The sequence below is a fragment of the Myotis davidii genome, unplaced genomic scaffold, assembly GCF_000327345.1.
Source record: "Myotis davidii unplaced genomic scaffold, ASM32734v1 scaffold580, whole genome shotgun sequence".
In the NCBI taxonomy this organism is placed as follows: domain Eukaryota; kingdom Metazoa; phylum Chordata; class Mammalia; order Chiroptera; family Vespertilionidae; genus Myotis; species Myotis davidii.
In genome coordinates this window covers 735,911-760,314 of record NW_006293313.1, presented here as the reverse complement: position 1 = coordinate 760,314, position 24,404 = coordinate 735,911, and the positions used below count along the sequence as shown (strand labels likewise).

The 24,404-nt window shown below is 38.9% G+C and overlaps 1 protein-coding gene across 1 annotated transcript in view; it reads right to left on the bottom strand.

Moving 5' to 3' along the window:
- The window catches only part of MROH9 (maestro heat like repeat family member 9), a 74,549-nt gene that overhangs the window by 27,168 nt on the left and 22,977 nt on the right, over window positions 1–24,404 (bottom strand). The window contains exons 4-10 of the mRNA XM_006767031.2: window positions 20,097–20,151; window positions 16,193–16,272; window positions 12,015–12,150; window positions 11,124–11,210; window positions 8,811–8,915; window positions 4,834–4,969; window positions 1,245–1,369 (exon numbers count right to left, since the gene is read on the bottom strand). Coding sequence (XP_006767094.1) covers window positions 1,245–1,369; window positions 4,834–4,969; window positions 8,811–8,915; window positions 11,124–11,210; window positions 12,015–12,150; window positions 16,193–16,272; window positions 20,097–20,151 — 724 coding nt within the window. The remainder of the gene's footprint in view (window positions 1–1,244; window positions 1,370–4,833; window positions 4,970–8,810; window positions 8,916–11,123; window positions 11,211–12,014; window positions 12,151–16,192; window positions 16,273–20,096; window positions 20,152–24,404) is intronic.

Here is a 24,404-nt window from a genome sequence, read left to right as displayed (position 1 = left end):
GCTAAGTGAAATAAGCCAGTCAGAGAAAGATAAATATCACATGATCTCACTCATTTGTTAATTATAGAGAACAACTTAGACTGAGGAAAAGGGACAGACCCAAAGACTGAGAAACAGCGATCAGGTTATCAATCCCCAGAAGGGAAGTAGGGGAGGGCGAGGGTAAGGGGAAGAGATCAACCGAAGGACTTGTATACATGTATATAAGCCAAACCAATGGACATGGACAACAGGGGGATGGGAGCATGAGTGTGTGTGCGGGGGGAGGTTAATGGGGCGGGGGATAAGGACACATTTGTAATACCTTAACTAATAATAAAAAAAAATGGGAAAAAATAGTTAAGCTATAAAAAAAAGATAAATTAAGTAATAAAAATCTAATTATAAAAAAAAAAACAAAAAAAACCCCATTTTCATCTGGGTAAGTTAGCTCTGAGGGCAGGGCAGGGAGAAGTGGAGAACCATGGCATTCCAATTAAAAGGAAATGTAAAATATTGATTTTACCCCAACTCAGCTACTCACATATTAGAAATCATTGTGAAGCTCTTCAGCTTTGGAAATGATTTTGCTCAGATCAGAAGCAAGCATAATTAGTAGGAGATTCAGAAGAGGGTGGGGTAGGAAAGGGTGTAGACTTTTCTCTTCCCCAGAGGAGGATCAAGGAGCAAGAAGAGAAAAAAAGCCCATATGTCTGTAACTGAGGTACAAAAAACACGATTCAAACAATCCCCTTTTAAAGTTACAGGAATATCCATGGGCCATGAAATGTGAACAAAATTACATGATTATACATTTCTCAGTTAAGAAAGATAAACATCACATTTTCTCCTTTTGTGTGTGTGTGTATATATATACACACACATATATATACATATATATATATATATACACACTAGTGGCCCAGTGCACGAAATTTGTGCACATTGGGGGGAGGGAAGGGGGTGTCCCTCAGCCCCACCTGCACCCTCTCCAGTCTCGGACATCCCTCTCGCAATCCAGGATCGCTGGCTCCTAACTGCTCATCTGCCTGCCCTAACCACCTCTGTCTCAGCCCTACCACCATGGCTTTGTCCGGAAGGTCTCCCAGTCTAATTAGCATATTACCCTTTTATTATAGTATAGATTGTGTATATTCCATATATATAAAATGAAAAAATATTAAAATATAACTTTTGCAAAATAAGTTGTCACAAAAAAATACCCATAAAACAAAAGCCATACGATGAAGCCGGGGCTAAGTTACCTGCGCAATTTTAGTTTTGTCTCCTCGCAAGATGTCAGGGAGGTATTCTGTATCCAAGAGTGAAGGCAGCCAACTGTAACTTCCAGTCTTATCACACTTTGTAACTTTGCCTTCTGCAATATTCACTGTGTTAAAGAAAGAGCTTAAGCTTTTTAAAAATTTTTATATGATCACTGATTCCTTCTACAACCTTGCACTTTCCAATTTCCTCTTTCTGCCTAATTCTGGAGCTCTGGTTTTCTGACTATTGATCATCCTAGTCACATAAACTATTATGACTACACAGACCCAGAATTCATAAAGTATTTAAGAGAGGCTTCTGTAAAATGTGAATGAAGAGCATAGATCATGTTAATAGGTTGACCAGATGTCCATACATTTAGACATCAGATGCATTGTTTGGGGCACTTGAAAAACTACTGGGGAATCTGTTGGTGGAAGAGCAGACTTGGACGCATTCTGCCAGGGCTGGGGGACTGTGTTGCAGGAAAGTCAGAGCGCTCAACCAAAGCCTCAGGTGTCTTTAATTCCATTGCAGGTGAGTTTTTAAATGATTTCATTTGTCAACAGATTTATAGAGATATAATTGACATACAAAATATTTAAAGTCTACAATTTGGTAAGTTTTTATGTATGTGTATATTCATGAAAACATTACCACAGTAAAGCAAAACAGGTCATAGTCATTGCCTCCAAAAGTTCCCTCGTGACCTTTTGTAACTCCTCACACCTGCTTCCTGGACCCACCCCCTGATCCAAAGGCAACTGCTGATCTACTTCCTATTCTAATTTTATGTAAGTGGATTCATCTAGTGTGTACTCTTTTATTGTTTGGCATCTTTCATTCTGCACAGTTATTTGTAATTCATCCATGCTGTCTCATGTATCAGTAGTTCATTCCTCTTCACCGAATGCTATTCCATTGTATATAAATACTATCATCTGTTTATTTGCTCACCTGCTGATTGATGGACATTTGGGTTGTGTTTAGCTTTTGGCTATTACAAATAAAGGTTCTGTCCACATTCACGTGGAAGTCTTTATATGCATACTAGAGGCCTTGTGCATGAATTCATGCATGGGTGGGATCCAGCTGGTCTGCCCCAATGGGGGCCAATTAGGCCAGGCCAGTGGGAGGAGGGGATGCGGGAACTGCACCCGCTCCCTATAGGGGTAGGGGGGCCAATCAGGGCCGGGGCTGGCCAGGGCGAGGGGCCGTGGGCAGTTGGTGGGCTGGCCCCACCCCCTGGTTGAACTCCTGGTCAAGGGGACAATTTGCATATTAGCCTTTTATTATATAGGATTTGTTTTCATTTCTCTTAGGTAAATTGTGGAATGACTGGATCATACAGTAGAAATGTGTTTAACATTTTGAGATATTGCCAAATGATTTCTCAAAGTTGTATCATTTCACATTTCCTCTATTGAACATGGTTTTATGTGCCTCCTTGTTATCTGTGCTGTGAAATGACTATTCAAATCAACTACTATTTTTTTAAATTTGGCTGCCTGTTTTCTTATTGGGTTTTGAGTATTCTTTTGAAATTATTGGTACAAGTCTTTTATCATATGTACTTTGAAAATATTTTCTCCCAGTCTGTGGCTTACCTATTAACAGTGTCTTGTGTGTGTGTGTTTTTTTTAATAATAATTATTATTTTTAATCCTCACCTGAGGATATTTTTCCATTGATTTTTTGGGAGAGTGAAAGAGACAGGGAAAGACAGAGCGAAATATCAATGTGAAAGAAACACATCTATTGGTTGCCTCCTGCACAAGCCCGAACCAGAGCCCATTCTGGAGAGGAGCCTGCAGCTGAGGTACTTGCCCTTGACCAGAATCGAACCCAGGACCCTTCAGGCCGCAGGTCACTGCTCTATCCACTGAGCCAAACCTGATAGGGCTGAACAGTGTCTTTTAAAGGCAGAAATACAAATTATTTTATTTTCATTTACAAGTCATGCTTTTGGTGCTGTATTTGGGAGATCTTTGCCTAATCCAAGGTACAAAGGTTTCTTCTAGTTTCATAGTTTTACATTTAGTCCTATGATCCATTATGAATTAGTTTTTGAACGTGTATGAGATATAGATCAAAGTTATTTTTTTGCCTACAAATAACCAATTTTTAAAGTTAATAAGGTGACATTGGTTATAACATTATGTATTTCAAGTATACAGTTCTATAATACATCACCTGTATATTGCATTGTGTGTTTATTCCACCTCAAGTAAGTCTCCCTTCATCACCATATGAAATAACCATTTTTTTAATAATATATTTAATTGATTTCCCACAGAGAGGAAGAGAGAGGGATAGAGAGCCAGAAACATCGATGAGAGAAAAACATTGATCAGCTGCCTCCTGCACACCCCGCTAGTGGGGATGTGCCCGCAACCAAGGTACATGCCCCTGACCAGAATCGAACCTGGGACCCTTCAGTCCACAGGCCGACACTCTATCCACTGAGCCAAACTGGTTAGGGCAATAACCAATTTTTTAAGACACCATTTATTGAAATGTATCTGTTAGCCATTGAATTGCCTTTGAAGCTTGGTCAAAATTTATTTGACCACGTATATGTGAGTCCATTTCTAGATCTACTTAGTGCAATGCTAGATGGAAATAATGACAGTACACATTTTTGTCTTTTTCTTGATCTTTTGGGAAAATCACTTGGTATTTCGCTACTAAGTGTGATGTTAGCTATAGGTTTTTATAGGTGTACTTTAGCTAGTAGAGGAAGCTCTCTTTTTATTCCTAGTTTTCTGAGAGTTTATTATTACTATTTTTTAAATTCAGAAGTGGATGTTGAATTTTGCCAAATGCTTCTTCTGTATCTACTGAGATAACCATATAGTTATCTTTTTTCATCTGTTAATATAGTATGTTACATTGATTGATTTTCAAATGTTAAATTTATATTTCATTTCTGGGGTAAATTCTATATGGTCATGGTATAGTATTCGTTTTATGTATTGTAGTATTTGATTTGCTAAACTTGTAAAAAAAATTGCATCTATGTTCTAGAGAGACATTGATCTGTAGTTTTTTGTTTTTATTATTCTTGTAATGTTTTTATGTGGTTTTGGTATCAGAACAATGCCAGCCTCATAGAATGAGGCTGTATTCTCTCATCCTCACATTTCTGCATGCATTTGTATAGAATTGGTATAATATCTTTCTTTGAACGTTAGCTGGAGTTTTCTTGGTAAGAAGACTTTTAAATATAAATTCATTTTCTTTGATAGATATAGAGTTTTCAGTTTATTAATGTCTTCTTGAGTGAGCTTTGGTAATTTGTGTTTTCAATGACTGTGTCTAAGTTGTCAAATTTACTGACATAAAGTTGTTCATGGTATCCCTTATTATTCTTTTAATACCCATAACATTTCTAGTGACATTACCTCTTTCATTACTGATATTGGTAATTTCTGTCTTTTAATCCCCCCCCTCCCCCGCCTTCCCCATGTTCTCAAAGAATCTGCTTTTGGCTTCATTGCTGTTCTCTTATTGCTTTTCTGCTTTCAATTTTTATTGGCTTTGTTCTGTTCTTAGTGGCCCTTAGAAAAGGCGGTGATGCTTTCTTACCATTCTCACAGCTTGCAATGCAGAGGAGGTGGTATATTCCAAAGGATGCTTGCTGTGTGATGGACCCGTCCGTGTGGGAACATAGAAGAGACAGCTCTGCTGCCAGGTCCCCCAGGCATGGAGCGTCCACACTTCCCTAGTGGAAAGCAAAGAAGAGAAATGTATTGCTGTTCATTGTCAACATTAAATGTCTGTACCTTAACCTCTAATGTCTATGTCAGACTGGAATGAGAGGATGAGCCTCAGAGTTCACAAAATCTGTGTTCCAATTTTGGCTCTGTTACTGAGCCTCAGTTTCCTCCTCTATGAAATGCAGGTAACAAATTCTACCTCATAACAGTTATTATGGAGATTAAGGGGGGAGCGGGTAGCATGGATGACAAAAAAGAAAGTTTGTAGCAAAGTGCTCAGAGATAACAGTGACTCACTCACTGAGGCACTATTAGTTTGTATTTCATAAACCAGGTAGCAATTTGCAGATAGCCAATTCCCAGGATACTTGAGGGGAGGTACAGGGATTGACTGAAGCATGTAGATCATGCTTCCCTTCTTCATGTATGAAAACCTTCAGATGACTCCTTTGGCCACTAGAGAAATATGACTTCCTTCTGGAATGGCTCTGATTCTTCCCAGGGAAATTAATTTTTAAAAATTCAGAGCATTTACTTCCGATGTCAAACCTACAACCACAACACGTATGTATTTTTCCCCACAACTTCTCTGACACAGGATGCTTAAATATTTAGATTTTTATCTCAACAAATTTGTTTGGCTTGGTCAAATGCAAAGAAGAAGGCAGTACAGACAGAAGAGAGGAGAGGTGGAAGAAACATTTTGTTTTTGTGAAAATATAACTATCAATGTTTGATAAGCTAGTGGGCCTGCAGAATCTTCTTGTGTCCAAGACAAGTGATTACTTTTCCTAAGTAAATACGATGATGATTCGAGCAACTGTTGGCGGTAAAAGTAGAGGTCAAGTCAGCCCACTAGGGGGATCCCAAGCCTGTTTCTCCTTTCTACTTCTCCCATGCTCCCTTATCCTTGTCTCTCATGTTCTCATGTTGCTTGACCCACCCACACTTCTCTCTCTCTCTCTCTCTCTCTCTCTCTCTCTCTCTCTCTCTCTCTCTCTCTCTCTCTCTCTCTCTCTCTCTCACACACACACACACACACACACACACACAGTAATTCTGAAGAAGAATGTCAAGTGACCTGGGCCATGAACCCAGAGCATAACTGAATTAGGACGCTGAGAATGATGACCTCAGCAAAGGAAGGGAAGAGAAACTCTTGCTTCTGTGGATGCCTTTGGAATCTGCCTATTTTAGGAGTCCTATAAATGTCTTAGCTACTCTTTTTTAGACTAAATTCTCATCTGTATCTTGATTACCTATTTTTTTTTATCACCACCCCCCCTTTTATTTATGGTGGTTGGTCTTTTGTATTTGAAGGGTTTTCTCATGGGTCTTGGTTGGTTGTCTGGCCATATTTCAAAATGTGATGTTCCTTGATGGGGTTTCCTATGTGAATGAGGCTTGTCAACCTGTGGGCTTCACTTTAGAATGAGGAGGAGGTGAGCCTGGGGTCATGTAGATCTAAACAACAGAACCAAGATAATTTTGTCAGGGAATTGACAGCTGTTTTGAGAAAAAAAATTCTCTGATTTTGCCTGCCAGTGGCCTCATGTCCCCGTAGAATAGAGTGTGTGTGTCAGGAAGGAGAGGCAATGTAGATTCTTCAGCACAAACTTTCAATGAATCCCGTTAGTAGCTGCTTATGTTTTCAGCCTTCCTTTGTCTCCCACCCACCATCATTGTTTGGGCTTCCACAGCTCCAGTCTCTCCGTGGTTCCACAGGGCATACTGCCTTCCCTTTCAGCCCCCACCCTAAGTTCCTGACAGGCTTTACCAGCTACCCTCTTCGTTCTGCTATCTCATCCAGAAGTTGGTTGACATTGCTAGCCCGTCGGAAACCCTTCACTCATTCTCTGTGTTGCTGTGGATTTATACCTTCAACTAATTTCATTGCTGTCATTTTGTGATAACTCTGGAGATAGGGTATGAGATAAAAACGTGCCTATTTGTTAGCTTTGACTGGAGATCTTTCTTCCATTTTTAAAATGCTCATGTGCCAAAGGAACAAACTGAGGGAAAAAAATCTCTGTTCATGCTATAAGATGACATGTTTGGCTCACATCTCCTTAATATTTTAATTGAAGGGACAAATGTTCTTTGATTATAGCAGTTTTTTTTCTTATCCTGATGGGCACATGGATCATTAAGAGGAATAACACTTAAAAATATTTCTGAGTGTGAATGATGGTCAGGATTGTTCAATAGGATGGGAGCTCAAAGTCTGGAAGACACAGGCTAGGGTAATTGATGAAGAAAAAAGTCTTTATTCAGTAAATGGAATGATTAGGGGTTAGGCGCGTACTCACTAATCTAATAAGTGAGAATAGAATTGGCAGTTACATTTAGTTAGAGAAGGGCAGAACAAATCTTCATTGATTTTGTGTCATAGAAATACAAAGATCAAGCCTGTGGAGAACTTATTAATTTATTAAAATATTTTCAATATTTAATTTATTAATACTGTTTCTGATTGTTTTATATACTTATTTACCCACCCCCATAGCCATCCTCAGAAAACATTATCTAAAGAGAAAGTTAACTTCGTCAAGTTTGACACTTCCAGGACTGTGAGCTGTTTCCCTGCCCTGGAAAACGCTGGTCTGCTTCCACCTGGTGGTATTTAGCAAACATTGCAGAACAGAGTCATAGGTTATCCCCACCTGGCTCTCAAACAAATCTCAGCCACAGCTCAGAACCTTCAGCAATGCACGGGAGCCTTCTGCGGCACGTGTGAATTTACGCATTTATTCTTTCACAGTTGAGGGGTGGGCTGTGTGCGGGGGACAACGGCCTTTACAAGTGTAACTGAGAGTGCCTGAGTATCCACAAGAGTGAGACCTGTTCATAGATAGTGTAAAAGGCAGGGAGTGACACTCAAAATATAGACAACCCCAGTAAATGCTGACAAGGAGGAGAAACCCATTTCTTCTCCATTGTGAAGGTGTGAGGAAAGGGGCACTGCTAACTGGAGGACACTTGTGCATCACTTAACTTTAATCTATTCATAGTTTTTGATTTATTATCTGTGTAAGCATTTATTTATCAGTACTCACGTGCTTGCACAAAAATGACCATTTTTGTATTGTTTGAAGTAGAAAAAAACACACACCGAAATATACCAAGCTATTCAGTTGAAAAGTCTGTCAGCTAAAGAATAGTTACAATATATGAAACTGATGGAATGCGTACTGTGGTTAAAGAATGAAGTAAATCTACGAAAATATCTGTACGACATATTGTTTGTGCAAAAAGAATACTGCAGAACCATAGGTAAGTATGAGGTCACTTTAGTAAAGAAACACGAGGGAACAAAGCAGTATATCCCATGTGGGCATGTGTGGGTCTTCCTGGAAGCTGTTGGGCAGGACGCACATCACCGGACACAGCTAAGAAGGAATTGGGGTGGAGAAGGTAGTAAAGGAAGACTTCAGCTATATCTCCAGCAGGTTTAAATGGAAGTACTCAAGAATCACTTGTGTAAATTTAACATAAGTAATGGTTTAAAAAGATGATAGAAAAGGTGAAATAAGAAGAAAAGTAAGGATGGAAGTCTCTGTAAATAGCACTGATTGTCGTCACAGGGGAACATTGAGACTGAGCAAAAGCCTGGTTTTGACTCACTCCTACTGTTGGTGTAAAGCAGGAGGCATCTGCATCAGTTGCCTGAGAAATCCTGCTAATTGAGAGTCTTGCAGGATATTGACTCCTTTTCCGATATCCCAGCTTACCAGCACAATCAGACCCAGCAGGCATCACATGCTCTCAAGACCTAAGTCTTGGAAAAGAACACAACAGAAATGCAGGCTTCAGAAGCAGGGAGCCAGATAGCACACTGTCACTTACATATCCCTTGACTTTCCTGGATGCAAAGTTTAGCACCCTGCAGATGATCACCAAGACTCTGTGCTGCAGGTATGAGTTATCTTGACTCATCCACACGGCCATTTCCTGTGGAAAACACCAGAGTCATTGTAGAGCCGTGGTGTTTCCATTTCCAAATCAGTGGTAACATCACCACATCAAAGGTCAACACGGTCTCTGATTATTCCACACCTAACCTATATTTATTTTTAAAAATATACAAAAACCAACTAGTATACTAATCTCTTCTAGTATATTCCTTCATCTACTATAGTAACTGCCACTATAATGGTTGTTGTTTAATTCTACCCAACAAGTATTTCCTGATATCCACTCTAACAGTCATGTTGGAAGCTGTCCTGAAAAGTTGAACATGAGATGATGAGGGGATCATCAGCGGCTTCTCTTTTTGTTTTAAAATACATGTTCTCTCTCTCTCTCTCTCTCTCTCTCTCTCTCTCTCTCTCTCTCTCTCTCTTTAAAAAATCACAGGATCTGATTTTCAGTTTTAAAAAATTGAAATATTATCTGATCCTGATATGTCATCTTATCCCAGAATTTTCTTTCTGAATTCATCACCCAGATATTTCCTGGCTCCGGTTGTGGAGTACATTCCCAGAGGGGGCGTGGTTAAACAGTTCTTGCAAATCTTGATTCCACCTGTCTTGCTGTAACTTCTGTCTGTTTGTCCTAAATCCTCAGGGAACCCTAGGAAGGGAAGGACACCTGCATACACTTCACAGGCCATACACTGTTTACAGTCTTCGTAAGGCAGTCTGATGAATCCATCGTCTTTAAGCCATTGGTTGGCCAGATCGCTTCCCCAACCCTCGCTCCCATTGTATAAATCTGTTCCGAAGTCAGTTTCCTAGGGCAGAAACATCTCTAAAGTCCAGGGGAGTCAGTCTCTGTCTTTTCCAGGAGTGAGGTTCAGAGCTTTTTGAGAACCAGGAGAGTTTCTAGACATGGAAGGAATGAGACTAAGATGGTTAAGTAACAGGCTCCCAAGGTAGCTCTGTCACTCATCAACTATTGCTCCTCTCGCTGCTTCCATCTCCTTATCTGTAAAGTGGGAGAAATAAAAGTAACTTCCTCACAGCGTTAAGTATCAAATGAGATAACCCATGTAGTAAGTATTCAGCTTAGTGCCATCGAGTAACTGCTCACTATGCAGCATGGGGATTGTGGGTGTGTGTGAGAGAGCACACATGAGGAGAGGGCTGTAATCATGGAGCAAGAACAATACTTTAAAAAGTTGTGAAATTAAAATTTTGAAAATATTCAGAAGTCCTAGTCTGTTTGGCTCAGTGGATAGAACATCAGCCTGTAGACTGAAGGGTCCCAGGTACGACTCCAGTCAAGGGCACATACCTCAGTTGCAGGCTTGATCCCCAGCCCTGGTTGGGGTGCATGCGGGAGGCAGCCAGTCAATGTGTCTCTCTCACATCAATGTTTCTCCCTCTCTGTCTCTCCCCTTCCCTTCCACTCTCTCTAAAAATCAATGGAAAAATATCATCCGGTGAGGATTAACAACGACAAAAAAGGTGCAGAAAACATTTGGCTCAAATTAGGCACCAATCAGCCAATTAGCTCAATATATTCCCTTCATAGTCTTTCTTGTCCTCACAGATACCAATTCTGCTTCTTTACTTGAATGTATTTTATGATTTGGAAAACCCTCATAGAGGAAGTTAATCTGGTTTTATAATATTTCCAAACAGCTACCTCCTGATGCCATCATGTAAGGAATGAAAAATAAAGACCCTAAGGTGTCCAGAGAAGACTTACATCTCTGGCTGGGCCCTTAAAGACACAGGGAGGTCCCGGATGTGACAGTGGGTTTTGGATTATTGTTAGGGTTTCCTGTGATACCCTGGTATCCAAGATGATAGGATGCTCATAAACTCCTTAGCCCCGGAGTTGTTAGGGGAGAGCATGCACATAGGCCCTGTCAGTCAGGTTTCACCATTTCATGATCACAACTTAGGTCACTCATCCTATTCTCTGCTTCCCCCTGTTGTGTTCCCTCTTACATTACCACATAGCACTTGCTTCTCAAGTGTCAGTTCATGCCATCCTCCCAAAATTAAATTCTTAAAAGGGCGTCTCTGTAATTCAGATAAATGGAAGTGGTTTCATTTGGGGGATACTCGCACAACTTTGGAGGAAAATTATTTTTTTCCAGCTGCCAGATATTTGACGAAGATGCTAAGTATGGCAAATGGAAAATAGTAAATGAAGTAGAGTATACTTAGATGTATGACATAAAACCAAAATTGCGCATTTTCCCTTTACCTTTAAGATTTGCAGTTTGTAGAGGTCTTTAGACACTAAGATCAGCAGAGTGTCCTCGAATATGTTTAAAATAATTTGGTATAATTCCTGAAAAACAAAATAGTTATACAACCAGCCAGTCCGCCAGCTTACATAAAATTTGACCCCATTGTTTTGCATCCTGATGTCCTGAGTTCTTCCCATAAACTGAAGGTAAGAAAGGACAGTGGTGGCTATGGTGATGAGAGCTCCCCCAATGCCATATGCCATGTGTTTCTTCTGCACCCCACATAGCCAGTGCGCTGTGTAGCTTTGCTGAGGAAACAGACCACACATATTGCTGATCTTACGATGGGACTCTTCTCACCTCCATCTTTCTCTGCTCACATTTCCTTCTTTGCAGAACTTGCCAGTAAACTCCCTGTCCTTGGTCAACCAGTTAACCAAAAATCCATTTACCCATTTGTTCCTATAAACCCATACTACCATTAAATCCCATTGGATTGTAGATTTCATGAGGCCAGAGGTGTAGGCCAGAGGCTGGGAAGTGCTATGTATCTATTGTATTTTAAAAGAGTGAAGGAGAGCCCGGCTGGCATGGCGCAGTGTTTGAGAATTGACCTATGAACCAGGAAGTCACAATTCGATTCCCGGTCAGGGCACATACCCATATTGTGGGTTCGATCCCCAGTGTGGGCGTGCAGGAGGCAGCCGATCCATGATTCTCTCTCATCATTGATGTTTCTATCTCTCTCTCTCCCTCTCCCTTCCTTTCTGATATCAATAAAAATATATTTTTTTTAAAAAAAGAGTGAAGGAGAACACCACAAAAGGCACGCTCTGTAGAGAGACACTGTGCAGGACTGTGTGCGTGAAGACGTCTCATCTCGATCAAAGGAAGCAAACTCTCACCTCCAGGTCCAGCTCCTCACATTCGTTGTTCCCAATGTCTCTCACTTGTTTCAGAGTTGGCATAGCAAATACGACTTTAAAGGATGATTCTATGATGTTCAACTGCGTCTCAAATTGCAGTAAGGGATCCACGAAGCTGGCAAGAAGAAGGTGTAATTATTACGTTGAGGAGAAAGCAAGTATAACCTAACTTCAGGGACTTTTTCTGAGTGATAAGAGAGAGTGGACTAGAAAATGAGACTCAGCCTTTGGCTTTATAGGACACGTGGGTTTTAAATAGTCTCATAAAACTGACAATGGTGCTTTAAATATAGAGGGAGGAATTTTTTGCAAATATCATATGTAACAAGTTATTTGGAAACCAGACTATTTTTCTCCATTGACATAATGAGATAAAGTGGTTATGGTCTCAGCCAAGCCCACAAAGCCATGCCAAGCTTTAGGCCGTTGAAACATATTATAGCCACATTTTCTCGAACCCATGATCCTCTGTTTCTCACATGTTAGTATTTCTGATGTTGGGATGCGTCTTCGAATTGGTGGCAAAAGAAACCCACCCAGCAGCAGCTGTAGAAATAACTTGTGAAACGGTTGTTATTCCTTTGGTATATGTGATCTGGATAATAGTCCTTCTTGATTTTTTTTTTTTGAGGTGAAAATAATTATTTTTCTAAAACGATGGTGATATTAGATGGTAAGGGATGAAATCTTGTGCTGGACTTAGAATCTCTTTTCTCCACTGGACAAGATACTTTACCTGAGATTCATTGTTTGAAATGGAATCTCTTGGAATATATTAGGTAATTTTCAAATCCTGGAAGATTGATTTGACATTCATGGGCTCTAATGGATTACCAGACTCTGAACAGTTATCTATCAAAAGCTTCCAGTTAAATTTTCAGTGGAAGGTATTTAACGTCTAGGGATATATGATCTGGTTTAAGAAATTAAGATTTTGCCGAAACCGGTTTGGCTCAGTGGATAGAGCGTCGGCTTGCGGACTGAAGGGTCCCAGGTTCGATTCCGGTCAAGGGCATGTATCTGGGTTGCGGGCACATCCCCAGTAGGAGATGTGCAGGAGGCAGCTGATCGATGTTTCTCTCTCAACGATGTTTCAAACTTTCTATATCTCTCACTTCCTTTCTGTAAAAAATCAATAAAGTAAATTAAAAAAAAAGAAATTAAGATTTTGATGAATTAGAAAACCGTGTCTTTCAATGTACTTTGAAATCATATCACCAGTCCTAAAAAAAATTCTAAAATGATCCAAATCATGAGCGAGGATTATGAAAGCATGATACCCTGGTGCCATAAGGGACAAATGATCTTCAGATGTTAAATGTGAGGAAGGCTGCCATACTGAAGAAGAAAGTCACATGCATATCTACGGGTAAACATGAGCAATTGTATGTTTTGTTTTTTTGGTCTGCATGTCATTTGTTTCCAAAAGAGCAGGTATTAAGTTACTGATGTGTGTTACCACAAGTGACATCTTAGTGTAAATGCTTTCTTATATTCCAGGATGTATGACCAGGTGGTATAGAAAGGCACTTGACAAGAAAGATAAGTATTTCTTACTAAATTACTGTATGAGTTTGCTTTTGTTCAAGTTTTGAGCTAAATATTTATTTCAAAGATTGAAATGAGTAGTAGACCAAATATACTAGAAAAAATTGGGAATTTTTTTAATGAAGCAATAAGTCTTAGATGAGATCAATAGACAAAAGGCAATATATATATTTGCAAGTATAATTTCTAGAATCACAATTGAATAAAAGAAAGTAGATGCCTCCTAATAAAAGTATGAGGAAATTCTATTAATTGTGATCAGAAGGAAATCAGGAGGGCCATATTAATATAACACAATGTTTAATTTAAATTGAAGAGTATTGTAATCAATAAAAAATATCCTTGGGTGGGGTTTAAAATAAATAAATTTTAAAAAGAGTATAAAGTTTAAACTTTTACAACAGTGGTTTATAAAAATAATAAAAGTAATATAATACCACCAATCATGGTTTATCATTGAAATTTAAGAATAGCCCAATATTCTAAAAACTATTAATTGATACATATCTATTAATAGATTAAATAATAAAATAGTACTTTAACCAAACCTGAAAAAGTATTTAATCTCAAATCATTTTCTAAGAAAAAAGCAAATAATTTCTTGAAAGGTTTTATTTAAACCAAGAACAAAAAGTAGTGCGTTTTTATTAAAAGCAGGAACAGCATAAGGATTTAATTTAATATTTTAAAATATTGTGTTGGAGTTTCTTGTATATCTAATAAGACATGATCTAATAAAAACAAGTTTGTTAAGCTCAATCAAATATTGAATAAATATAACCCCACCTTAAACTCCACTTACATCTCAGTATATCAGTAATTTTTTTCCAAACAATAAAATGAAACAGAACACAAAGTGCAGTGTATCTAATAAATTAATTTAGGAATGTGGAAGATCTATATTAAAAATTCTTCAAATTTTCAAGGGAGATATAAATCTTGAATAAATAAAAATATATTTATAAATAAGAAGATTGCCTATAAATACCAATTCTCAAATTATTTTTACAAATCCTGAAATGGCAATTACAATTTTAGAAACTTTTCATCAGGAGTTAATAAAATACATTTATATTTCATTGGAAAAATAAACTGGGAGGGCTATCATAGACCACTTTGCTGAAAAAGATCAAGAAAATAAGGAAGATCCAACTCAATCAGATAATAGAATCTATTACAAAATAGCACTAAATCAAAACAGTGTAGTAGTGGCACCAAATGAGAGTCTGAATAGTGGAATAGACTAGAAAATGCCCTGATGGCCCAGCCGGCATGGCTCAGTGGTTGAGTGTTGATCTATGAAACAAGAGGTCATGATTTGATTCCTGGTCAGGGCACATGCCTGGGTTGTGGGCTCTATCCCCAGTGTGGGGCATGCAGGAGGCAGCCGATCAATGATTCTCATCATTGATGTTTCTATCTCTCTCTTCCTTCCGCTCTGAAATGAATAAAAACAAGAAAAGAAAAAAAATGCCCTGATGTAGGAATAGCAAACATGCGGGTAAATATTATATCTCCCTTTCCAGGCCAAATGTAGTATTAATTTATTGTGACAATATTTCACCTTGTGTCACATTGCAATCTTATCAACCCTCTTCCCCTTTTTTTTTACTTGAAAATTATCTTGAGGTATTTGTAGATTCACATGCAGTTGTAAGAAATAATACAGAAAGACCTCTTATACACGTCACCCAGTTTCCCCCAATGGTAACATTCTCCAGAAACTATAGTATAATACCAGAACATTGACATTGACTCAGTCCACTGAGCTTGTTCAGATTTCCCATTTTACTTGTGTATGTGTGTGTGTATTTAGTGCTATACGATTTTATCACACATGGAGACTCGTATATTCACCATTCCTATCAAGATACTAAACAGCTCAGAACCCGTTAAACCTACAACTATTTCATTAGACAGACAAAAACAAAAAACAAAAAACCCCCACAAAAACTAACAAAAAACACTCAAAGGGTTAAATATGCCTTTGGGAATGAAGCATTTTAAATAAGAATTATCTCTATCAGGGGTTGGCAAACATATTCTGTGATGATCCCGATAACAGATTAGGCTTTGCTAGCCTTTGCTCCAACTCTGACACAGGAGCAGCCACAGACAATACATGAAAGAATGGGCGTGGCTGGTTTCCAATAGTACTTTGTTTATGGACCCTGAAACTTGACTTTCATATAATATTTACATGTCATGAAATAGTCCTTTTTTGATTTTTATCCCAACTATTTAAAAATGTAAAAAAATATTCTTATCTCTCAGAATGTACAAAAATATGAAGCTGCAAAAACAACAGGATTTAGCACATAGGGCATAATTGGTCCACTTCTGTTCTGAATTATATATATATATATTTCAGAGAGGAAGGGAGAGGGAGAAAGAGATAGAAACATGAATGATCATCCATCGGCTGCCTCCTGCTCACCCCCCACTGGGGATTGAGCCCACAACCTGGGCATGGGCCTTGTCAGGGAGTCGAACGATGAACTCCTGGTTCACAGGTTAACACTCAACCACTGAGCCATGCCAGCTGGGCTTCTCTAACATTTTAAAGATAGTCAATCAGTGAAACAAGAGAGATTTACAGTTTATTATACCTGGAGTTTACGGCCAGGATTAGGGCTTGATGATTGAAGATGGTTGCTAATGTATCCCATAGAGTGGTAGCTGTGTACTCCTGTATCAGGAAAAAGAGAAGAATCCATGATAACAGGCCCGTGAGAGGCATGGCGTCATGGGACCACATTGGACTGGACTAATGGGGCCACATTCAACTGGAATATAAGCCCAAAGGTTCATAGATGTGTTGAGATAAGCAAACTGTAATTTAAACTCACGATACTAATGGCTGGCCTTTGATGGCCAACGACTGTGCTTCTTTAATTAGCATTTCCCAGCACAGTGTTGGGAGGAATCCTCTTGACCAGGTGCTTTTCCGCGCAGCACTGTAACTGTTGTCATTCAGTTGTCCTATAATAACATGGAACTCTGCTTTCCAGCTGTTAGCTAGCTTCTCCTTTTTTTGTTTTTAATGGAGCCAATGTGTCACTATAACTCTATCACCAGGTCATTGTCCTCCCCTTTTACTTTGACATCACATCTTTTGTTGAGTCACTGACTTACAGCATGTCCCTTCCGTGTTGGCATGCTTTCACGTGTGCTGTATTATCACTAATGTTTATAGAATGCAAAAGCCAGTGGACACACTGGTAAGCAACAAGGGTTTGCAAGCTTATGTAAACATTCTAGGAAGTTACAAGAATTCGCCAGAAATTTCACCTGCTTTTCCCAATTAGGTATTTCATTACTGGTTGGAATATATAACATGCTCACCAGTATTCCCAGAAGCTCTTCAGTGCCTTCTTTGGGGAGGTATGATTATCATTCTGGCTTTAACTTCTATTCTATGGATAAGTTCTCCGTTAACGCATTTTCAATTACTTCCTAATCACTATGAATCCTCATTGGAAACCCACAGTAAATGATAAAATGGACACAATCCTGGAAACCTATATTTTGTAATATATTTCATAACACTAGGTTCTAAGGCCAGTCTGGTGGGCCTTAAGCTTTCAAATGTATTATTTTGGCTTTCTTCTCTAAAATGACCATCTGCTTTTCATATATGTGTTATATCATTGACATTTTTGTTCCATATCTGTTGTCATTCTTGGCCAGAAAAAATTGGAGTCCTGCCGGTTTCACTAGTTCCTTAAATGTCAGATGTTTCAAAGCACAGGCATGTAATGTGTGTTTCTGATGCCACCTTAGTCTGGGGGGAAAATGGGATTATCATAATAGTCATTATTCTGAGGGAATTTGAACCCCCCTCTAATGATTCCCAAATAATTCTGGGAATACTCGAAGGGAGTCACAGACTTGGGCCTCTAGAGCAGGGGTGGGGAACCTTTTTTCTGCGAAGGACCATTTGGATATTTATAACATTATTCTTGGACCACACAAAATTACCAACTTAAAAATTAACTTGCTATAATTGGTCAAATATTTAATTAGCTCACCCCTAATGCCTTGGCCTTATACAACCCATGGGCTAGACGTTCCCCACCCGTGCTCTGAAGTATTATGTGAATCTTCACCTTTTTCTTTCATCTCTAGATCGCTAGAATCTAGACAACAGCAAAAATTTGCAGAGAGCACTGGCTGGTGGTTAGAGCACTGGCCCATTCAGAGAAGGGTCGCAGGTTCGATTCCGGCCAAGGGCTCATACCTGGGTTGCAGATTCAGTCCCCATCCCAGGTCAGGGCATGTGTTGGAGGCAATCAATTGATGTCTCTCTCACCTTAACGTTTCTCTTTCTGTCGCTCTCCCTCCCTTCCTTCCACTCTAAAAACCACTGGAAAAAAATATCCTTTGTTGAGGATTGACAAAAAAACAAAAGTGCGGAGAGATGGGATATCCGAGGTGAGGGCATGAATATTTCAAGCCCTTATCTACTAGGCTTGCTGTCTGTGCTGGGGTTTTACTGAACATAGTGATGCTGTTGCTGGTGGTGTCATGTCCCCACTACCCTTGCCAAGGCCAGATACCGAGAGAGCTGAAGACTACACTCAGAATAAATTCACCCATCGCTCTGAGAGCTAATTAAATTTTCCCCACGATTGTAGAAGTCCCCAGAACCAGTGTCATTACACTATACACTCTCAGTATTATGGTTCTTCTGGTTTTCATTGATCCTTAATATTGCAAATTTACATACAAATGCATATTTTGATGGAATGTAGATTGTCTATAGAAATGTCTCTTTCAACAAACTCTTACATAAACATTTTAAAAAGCAATGCACACACATGTACAGATGTGTAAACAGTGGACAAAGTCTCTAAGACCTCCCACCTCTGCCATCTCCTAGACCCATATTTCCATCCTAGAGTGTACAATTGTGGCTTGTTTCATACTAGTGGCCTGGTGCACAAATTCATGCATGGGCGGGATCCCTTGGCCTGGATGGCGATGGGGCCTGATCGAGGCATCTCGCCCAGTCCCAATCAGGGCCAATCAGGGCTGGCTGGCTGGAGGCGGGGGAGGATAAGGAGCCACTGGAGGTTGGCTGGCTATGGAAGGTTGGCTGTGGGAGTGCACTGAGCATCTCCTGCATTGAGCGTCTGCCCCCTGGTGGTCAGTGCGTGTCTTAGTGACTGGTCAACCGGTCATTCTGGTCATTTGGTCGTTAAGGTTGCTTAGGCTTTTATATATATAGATAGGAATGTTAATAACAGTCTTTTGGCTGAGAAGACTAGAAAATGGTTCTATTTTTTCTGTAACAGTTGCCCCTATGCTCTGCCAACCTCCTATCCTGGAATCCCTTCCTTCCCTTCCTCCTACCCTGGAATCCCTTCTAAGTAACTGTCTATCTTACTGACTTCTGATTCTATGAATTTTCCAACTCTTTGAGTTATTAAAATAGCTTCACCATTATTATTAATACCAAATCCTGTTTATTTAAAATCTTCAACCTCATAATTTATGTACAGCTCAACCTCCACTCCCAGTGCAGGTGAGATTCTTGGTTTCAGGGTTGACATAGGTTAGCTTGGTGCTTATATCAGTGACCCTGGAACCAGACTCCATTAATTTGTATCCTGTCTCTGATACTTGGTAGTTATGTGACCACAGGAAACTCAATTTTCTCATTTGTCCAGTCAGGATAATGGTAGTCCTTATCCCGTATGGCTGTTTGTTGTGAGGATTAAATGAGTTATTTATTTAAAGCATTCAGAGCATGCCTAACATGCTATATAAATGCCATGCTGTAATTGCTATTATCGGAGTGGGGGAGGGGTTTTCTCTCTCACAGCTCTACTCATCTTTATTTTTCTGGGGTTGTGACTGTGAACTGGGGAAAATGTATGTATGTATGTATGTATGTATATGTATGTGTGTGTGTATATATGTATGTGTGTGTATATATATTGTCTGCCCGCAGCATGAATTCTTGTCCTCTTCCTATTGGTCATGACTTTGAACAGTTTCGTGGGAAGGATTTTCACTGTGATGATGGAAGGATATGAGATATTGCAGCAGACCTGTCAGGAGGGGGGTGAGTGGGCCAACAGTGGGATGGGTCAAACTTTCATTCTTTTAAATTAGTGTTGAACGTCATTTCCAAGGGCATGCAAGGGTGAGCAAGAACATGACTTTGTAGGGAGAAAAAGCCAAAGACTGTTGAACCAAACTGCCATTTTTCCACTTTCATCCACAGACACTATTTTAAACATTAATTATGACAGCCGTATGATGGAGAGAATGAACAAGTAATTCCCTCCTCCCCCAAGAGATTTTAGTTCCATTAATATCCTTATAGATTATAACTTACCAGGTGTTGCCATTTCACAACGGACTGCAAAATCTGGAGATTAGTTACTAGTCAGGGAGGAGAAGGAGACCAGTTAAAAGGAAGTACGTTTAATTTCTTATCACTGAGTGGGGCATATCCCGAAATCTGAAGCTAGTATGACCTTGATAGCCAAGCCCAACACATACCCACACGTACACTAAAACTTCAGACAAATTCATCATGAGTATTGCTGAACAGCACCTAACAAAAAGATTATCAAACAGTATACAAAAACACAGTACAAGAATAGTGAACTATAACCAAGTGGTATTTATTCCAAACACACAAGGATAGCTCAATAAAAGAAAACCTATTGTAGAATTCTCAACATTAATTGCTTTTAAAACAGAGAGAAAATTCACATGATGATTTTTATTGAGAATTTTTGATATTGAGAATTTTATTGATAATTTTTATTGAAATTCTAGTCGTTTTAAATCTATTTTGTTGATTGCAGTTCTTTTTAAAAGTATATTTTTATTGATTACGGAGAGGAAGGGACGGGGAGAGAGAAATAGAAACAATGATGAGAAAGAATCATTGATCAGATGCCTCCTGTCGGGCCAGCAACCCAGCGATGTGCCCTGACCGAGAATCGAACTGTGACCTCCTGGTTCATAGGTCGATTCTTAACCACTGAGCTATGCTGCCTGGGCTGATTTCATTCTTTGGTCCTACTATTTTCCTCTTCTCAAATTCAAGAATACAGCTCCATCTTTAATGTAGGTAAGCTTGCTTTCCTTTTGCCTTTCTTGGATTTATTTTGTTCTTTTTCTCACTTCTTGTTTTGGATATTTGACTTACTCATTGTCATTCTTTCTGGTTTATTATTCTGAGTACTTAAGGTTATGAATTTTTCTCTTTATCCCATTTTGGCTGTATGCTATAGGTTCTAATATTAAATATGGTCAATACAGTCGGGCCTTGACTTACGAGTTTAATTTGTTCTGAGACAGAGCTCATTAAGGAGCTCGTAAACCCAAATTACTCTGTCAACTCAATGTAAAAAATTGGCTGAGAGACAGCTGGTATGTCAAAAAACTTGTTAGTTGGGACACTCGTAAGTCAAGGCCCCACTGTATTCTATAATTTCCATATTAAATTTCTCTTTGTTCCTAGAATTATTTAAAATAAAATAGTTTAGATGGCAAATAGTAGGTTTATATGTTTGTTTCATAAGTTCCTTATTTTCTTTTTTTTTTTTGCATTGTGATCAGAGAATATTTCTACATTTTGGGATTTATACAGAAATTCTAGCCTAACATATATATATATAGTTATCCTTTATGAATATACCTTTTTGTGAGCATTAGAAAAGCAGATATATTCTTTGTTTCATGGATAGAGTATTATATATGTTTCACACACACACACACACACACACACACACACACACACACTTACCTTTCTCTTTACTCCGTCTTGGACTCCTAGTTATTTTCTGAATCTTTGATATCATGATGACAGAGGTGAATTAGTCTTCTACTACTAATGCTGCAAAAGAGTACTTTGTATTAGTACATAAACCAATAAGTTTCCTATAGTTTTGTTGTGCTTTATCAATTTGATGCTACTGTGTTATGTGGTATTCATTTTAGATTGTATTAATTTTCTGTTGCTATGTAACAAATTACCACAAACTTTTTTTTTAGACTACCCATTAATCACTTGACAGTTTCTGTAGGTCAGAGCATCAGGCTCTGTTTAGAATTTTAAATAAAATAGGGTGAAGTATTTATTCATATGGCTGGAGTCAAGTGGTTTTCATGGATTGCTCTCTCATTTGACACTCAACATCCTCTCCCAAGGTCATTTAGATTGTTGGTGGAATTCAGTTAAAAATCTCACAGGATTAAATACATATATGAAGAAATTATAGGAAAGATCTAGAGTTTCCCCATGATAGTTTTTCTTATTCTATGTTTTTACATGTGGATGATTTGATTTTAATACATAAATTGTGACCGACATTTTAAATTGATTTTGAGCCTTACGAGCTTTTCACCACCTCATGGATTTTTTTCTGTTTCATTGAGTAAAATGAAATTTTTTCTGGACAGAGTTCAGTTTCAGAGCTGGAGTGCTTGGGGGAAGACCAAACATTGGTGGGTGTCACCTAATGGGTGACTTACTTAACATAGGTGCTCAAGGTGTCTTCAAAATAGGAGGGATGTAGTCAGGTGGTAAAAGAGAAAATAGATATGAAGTTAGGAGATTAATTAGCAAAGATAAACTTTTCCAAATAGTAAATCTTGTAAGAACTTTAGAGGAGGGCCCATGGTGAGGTTAATTCTAATATATCCATACTTCTTTCTTTAAACAGAACAAAAACTAAGTAGCCAAGGCTAGAAAGAAGACGGGCGTTTGAATGACTAAAGAATTAATAGGAGAAAAGTCACTTACACGTGTGTAATTTTTCTGTAATTGTTGGCAAGGCAGGGTAGCGAAGAGGAACTTTACCTCTTAGCCAAAGATAAAATGCTCAGTCAACCAAAGGAATCCTTTGAGATGTTGTCCCTTGTCATGGCAACCACATATTTCAAAGATTCCATTCTGGAATGGATGTGGTTCCTGCCTAGAAAGTACTGACACTTGATCCATTGATTTTTTTAGAGAGAATAGAAGGGAGAGAGAGAAACATCCATGTCAGAAAGACAGACCCATTGGTTGACTCCTGCACACACCCTGACTGGGGCTGGGGATCAAGTCTGCAACCGAGGTACATGCCCTTGACCAGAATCGAACCCACCACCCTTCAGTCCATGGGCTCTAACCACTGAGAAAACCGATCAGGGAGAGAAATGTCTATTTTTAAATTGGGTTATGTCTTTTCTTGTTGAGTTGCAAGTGATTTTTCATATATTCTGGACCCTAGCCATTTACCAGATATAAGATTTGCAAACATTTTCTCCCATTCAGTGGACAGAATACTTTGTATTATTATGCACAATATACTTTGCATTGTTTCAACTCTGTTAAATGCATTCTAGCTTGTTTTATGGCTTCGTGTGGTCTATCTCAGAGAATGTTCCATGTGCACTTAAGAAGAATGTGTTTTCTGCTGTTGTTAGTAGGGTGTTCAATAGATGTCTCAGGTATACTTGGTTCATGGTATTCAAGTCCTCTATTTTTGTGTTGATTTCCTGATTGTTCTATCCATTATTAAAAGTGGGGTATGGAAGGCAAGCTCTTTTATCATTACATGATCTTCTTATCTCTAGTAATAATTTTTGTTTTAAAGTTTATTTTTTCTGATCATATTAGAGCCACATCATGCTTGTTTTGATTACCATTTGGATGGAATACTTTTCCCCATCCTTTCACTTTGAATCTTTGAATCGAAATTATATCCCTGGCAAACAGTACATATTTGGATCATTTTCTTATCCATTCTACCTATCTCTTTTTTATTAGAGTGCTTATTTCATTTATAATTTTGAAGGCATAGTTTTGTCAGATATAGAAATCATGGTTTTCATTTTGCTTTTAAATAATCACAAGTTCAAACCAGACAGAAAAAATGTGAATCATTGGCGTCTTCCTCCCTAAAAATCTTGGTAGCATGACTCTGCTCCAGCCAAAGAAAGGAAACTTTTGACAATGTTCCCCCCCACCCCGCGCACACACACACACACAGTGTTTTTTTGTAACACCTCCCTGGCTTCCAAAGGAGGGGAAGGGAGCTGCTTTACAATTATTACCACATAGCGCCTCTCTTCCAGAGATTTTTGACATCCCATCCATGATGTGGGAGCACAGATATTAAATTCTCTTTTACAACTAGGAGTGGGACAATCTGGATTGCCATAAGAATACAAAGTCATTTTTTTCTCACATGAAAATTGGACAAGGATAAAGATGAAAAGCAAATCCAAACCCAGCCTCTTTTGGCCTAATACTTAGCCAGAGAAACCTTCAAAGCCTAACCACGTACTCATTACAACATGGAGCCACTAGGTGTCACTAAAGATAAAATTTGTAGGCATTAGACTCGCAGCGGTTCTCAACCTGTGGGTCGCGACCCCTTTGAGGGTCGAACGACCCTTTCACGGGGGTCGCCTAAATACATCTTGAATATCAGATATTTACGTTACGATTCATAACAGTAGCAAAATTACAGTTATGAAGTAGCAACGAAAATAATTTTATGGTTGGGGGTCATCAGAACACGAGGAACTGTATTAAAGGGTCGTGGCTTTAGGAAGGTTGAGAACCATGGCATTAGAGAGTATAACTAGGAAAGCAGTAAGGGAAATTCTCCATGTTAATGGGGAAAACGGAAGTTTCTACCCATTACCCCCAGGAAAAGGTTTCAGATCCTGTCTGTCATATCTGTGTGTGGACCTGTTTGAGTTGGCATCGGTTTTTAACAGAAAAATAAGTAAATGAGCTCAGAAAACTCAAGACATATGCTAATGAAATGCAGTTGAGATTCCAAATCTCATGTGATGGAG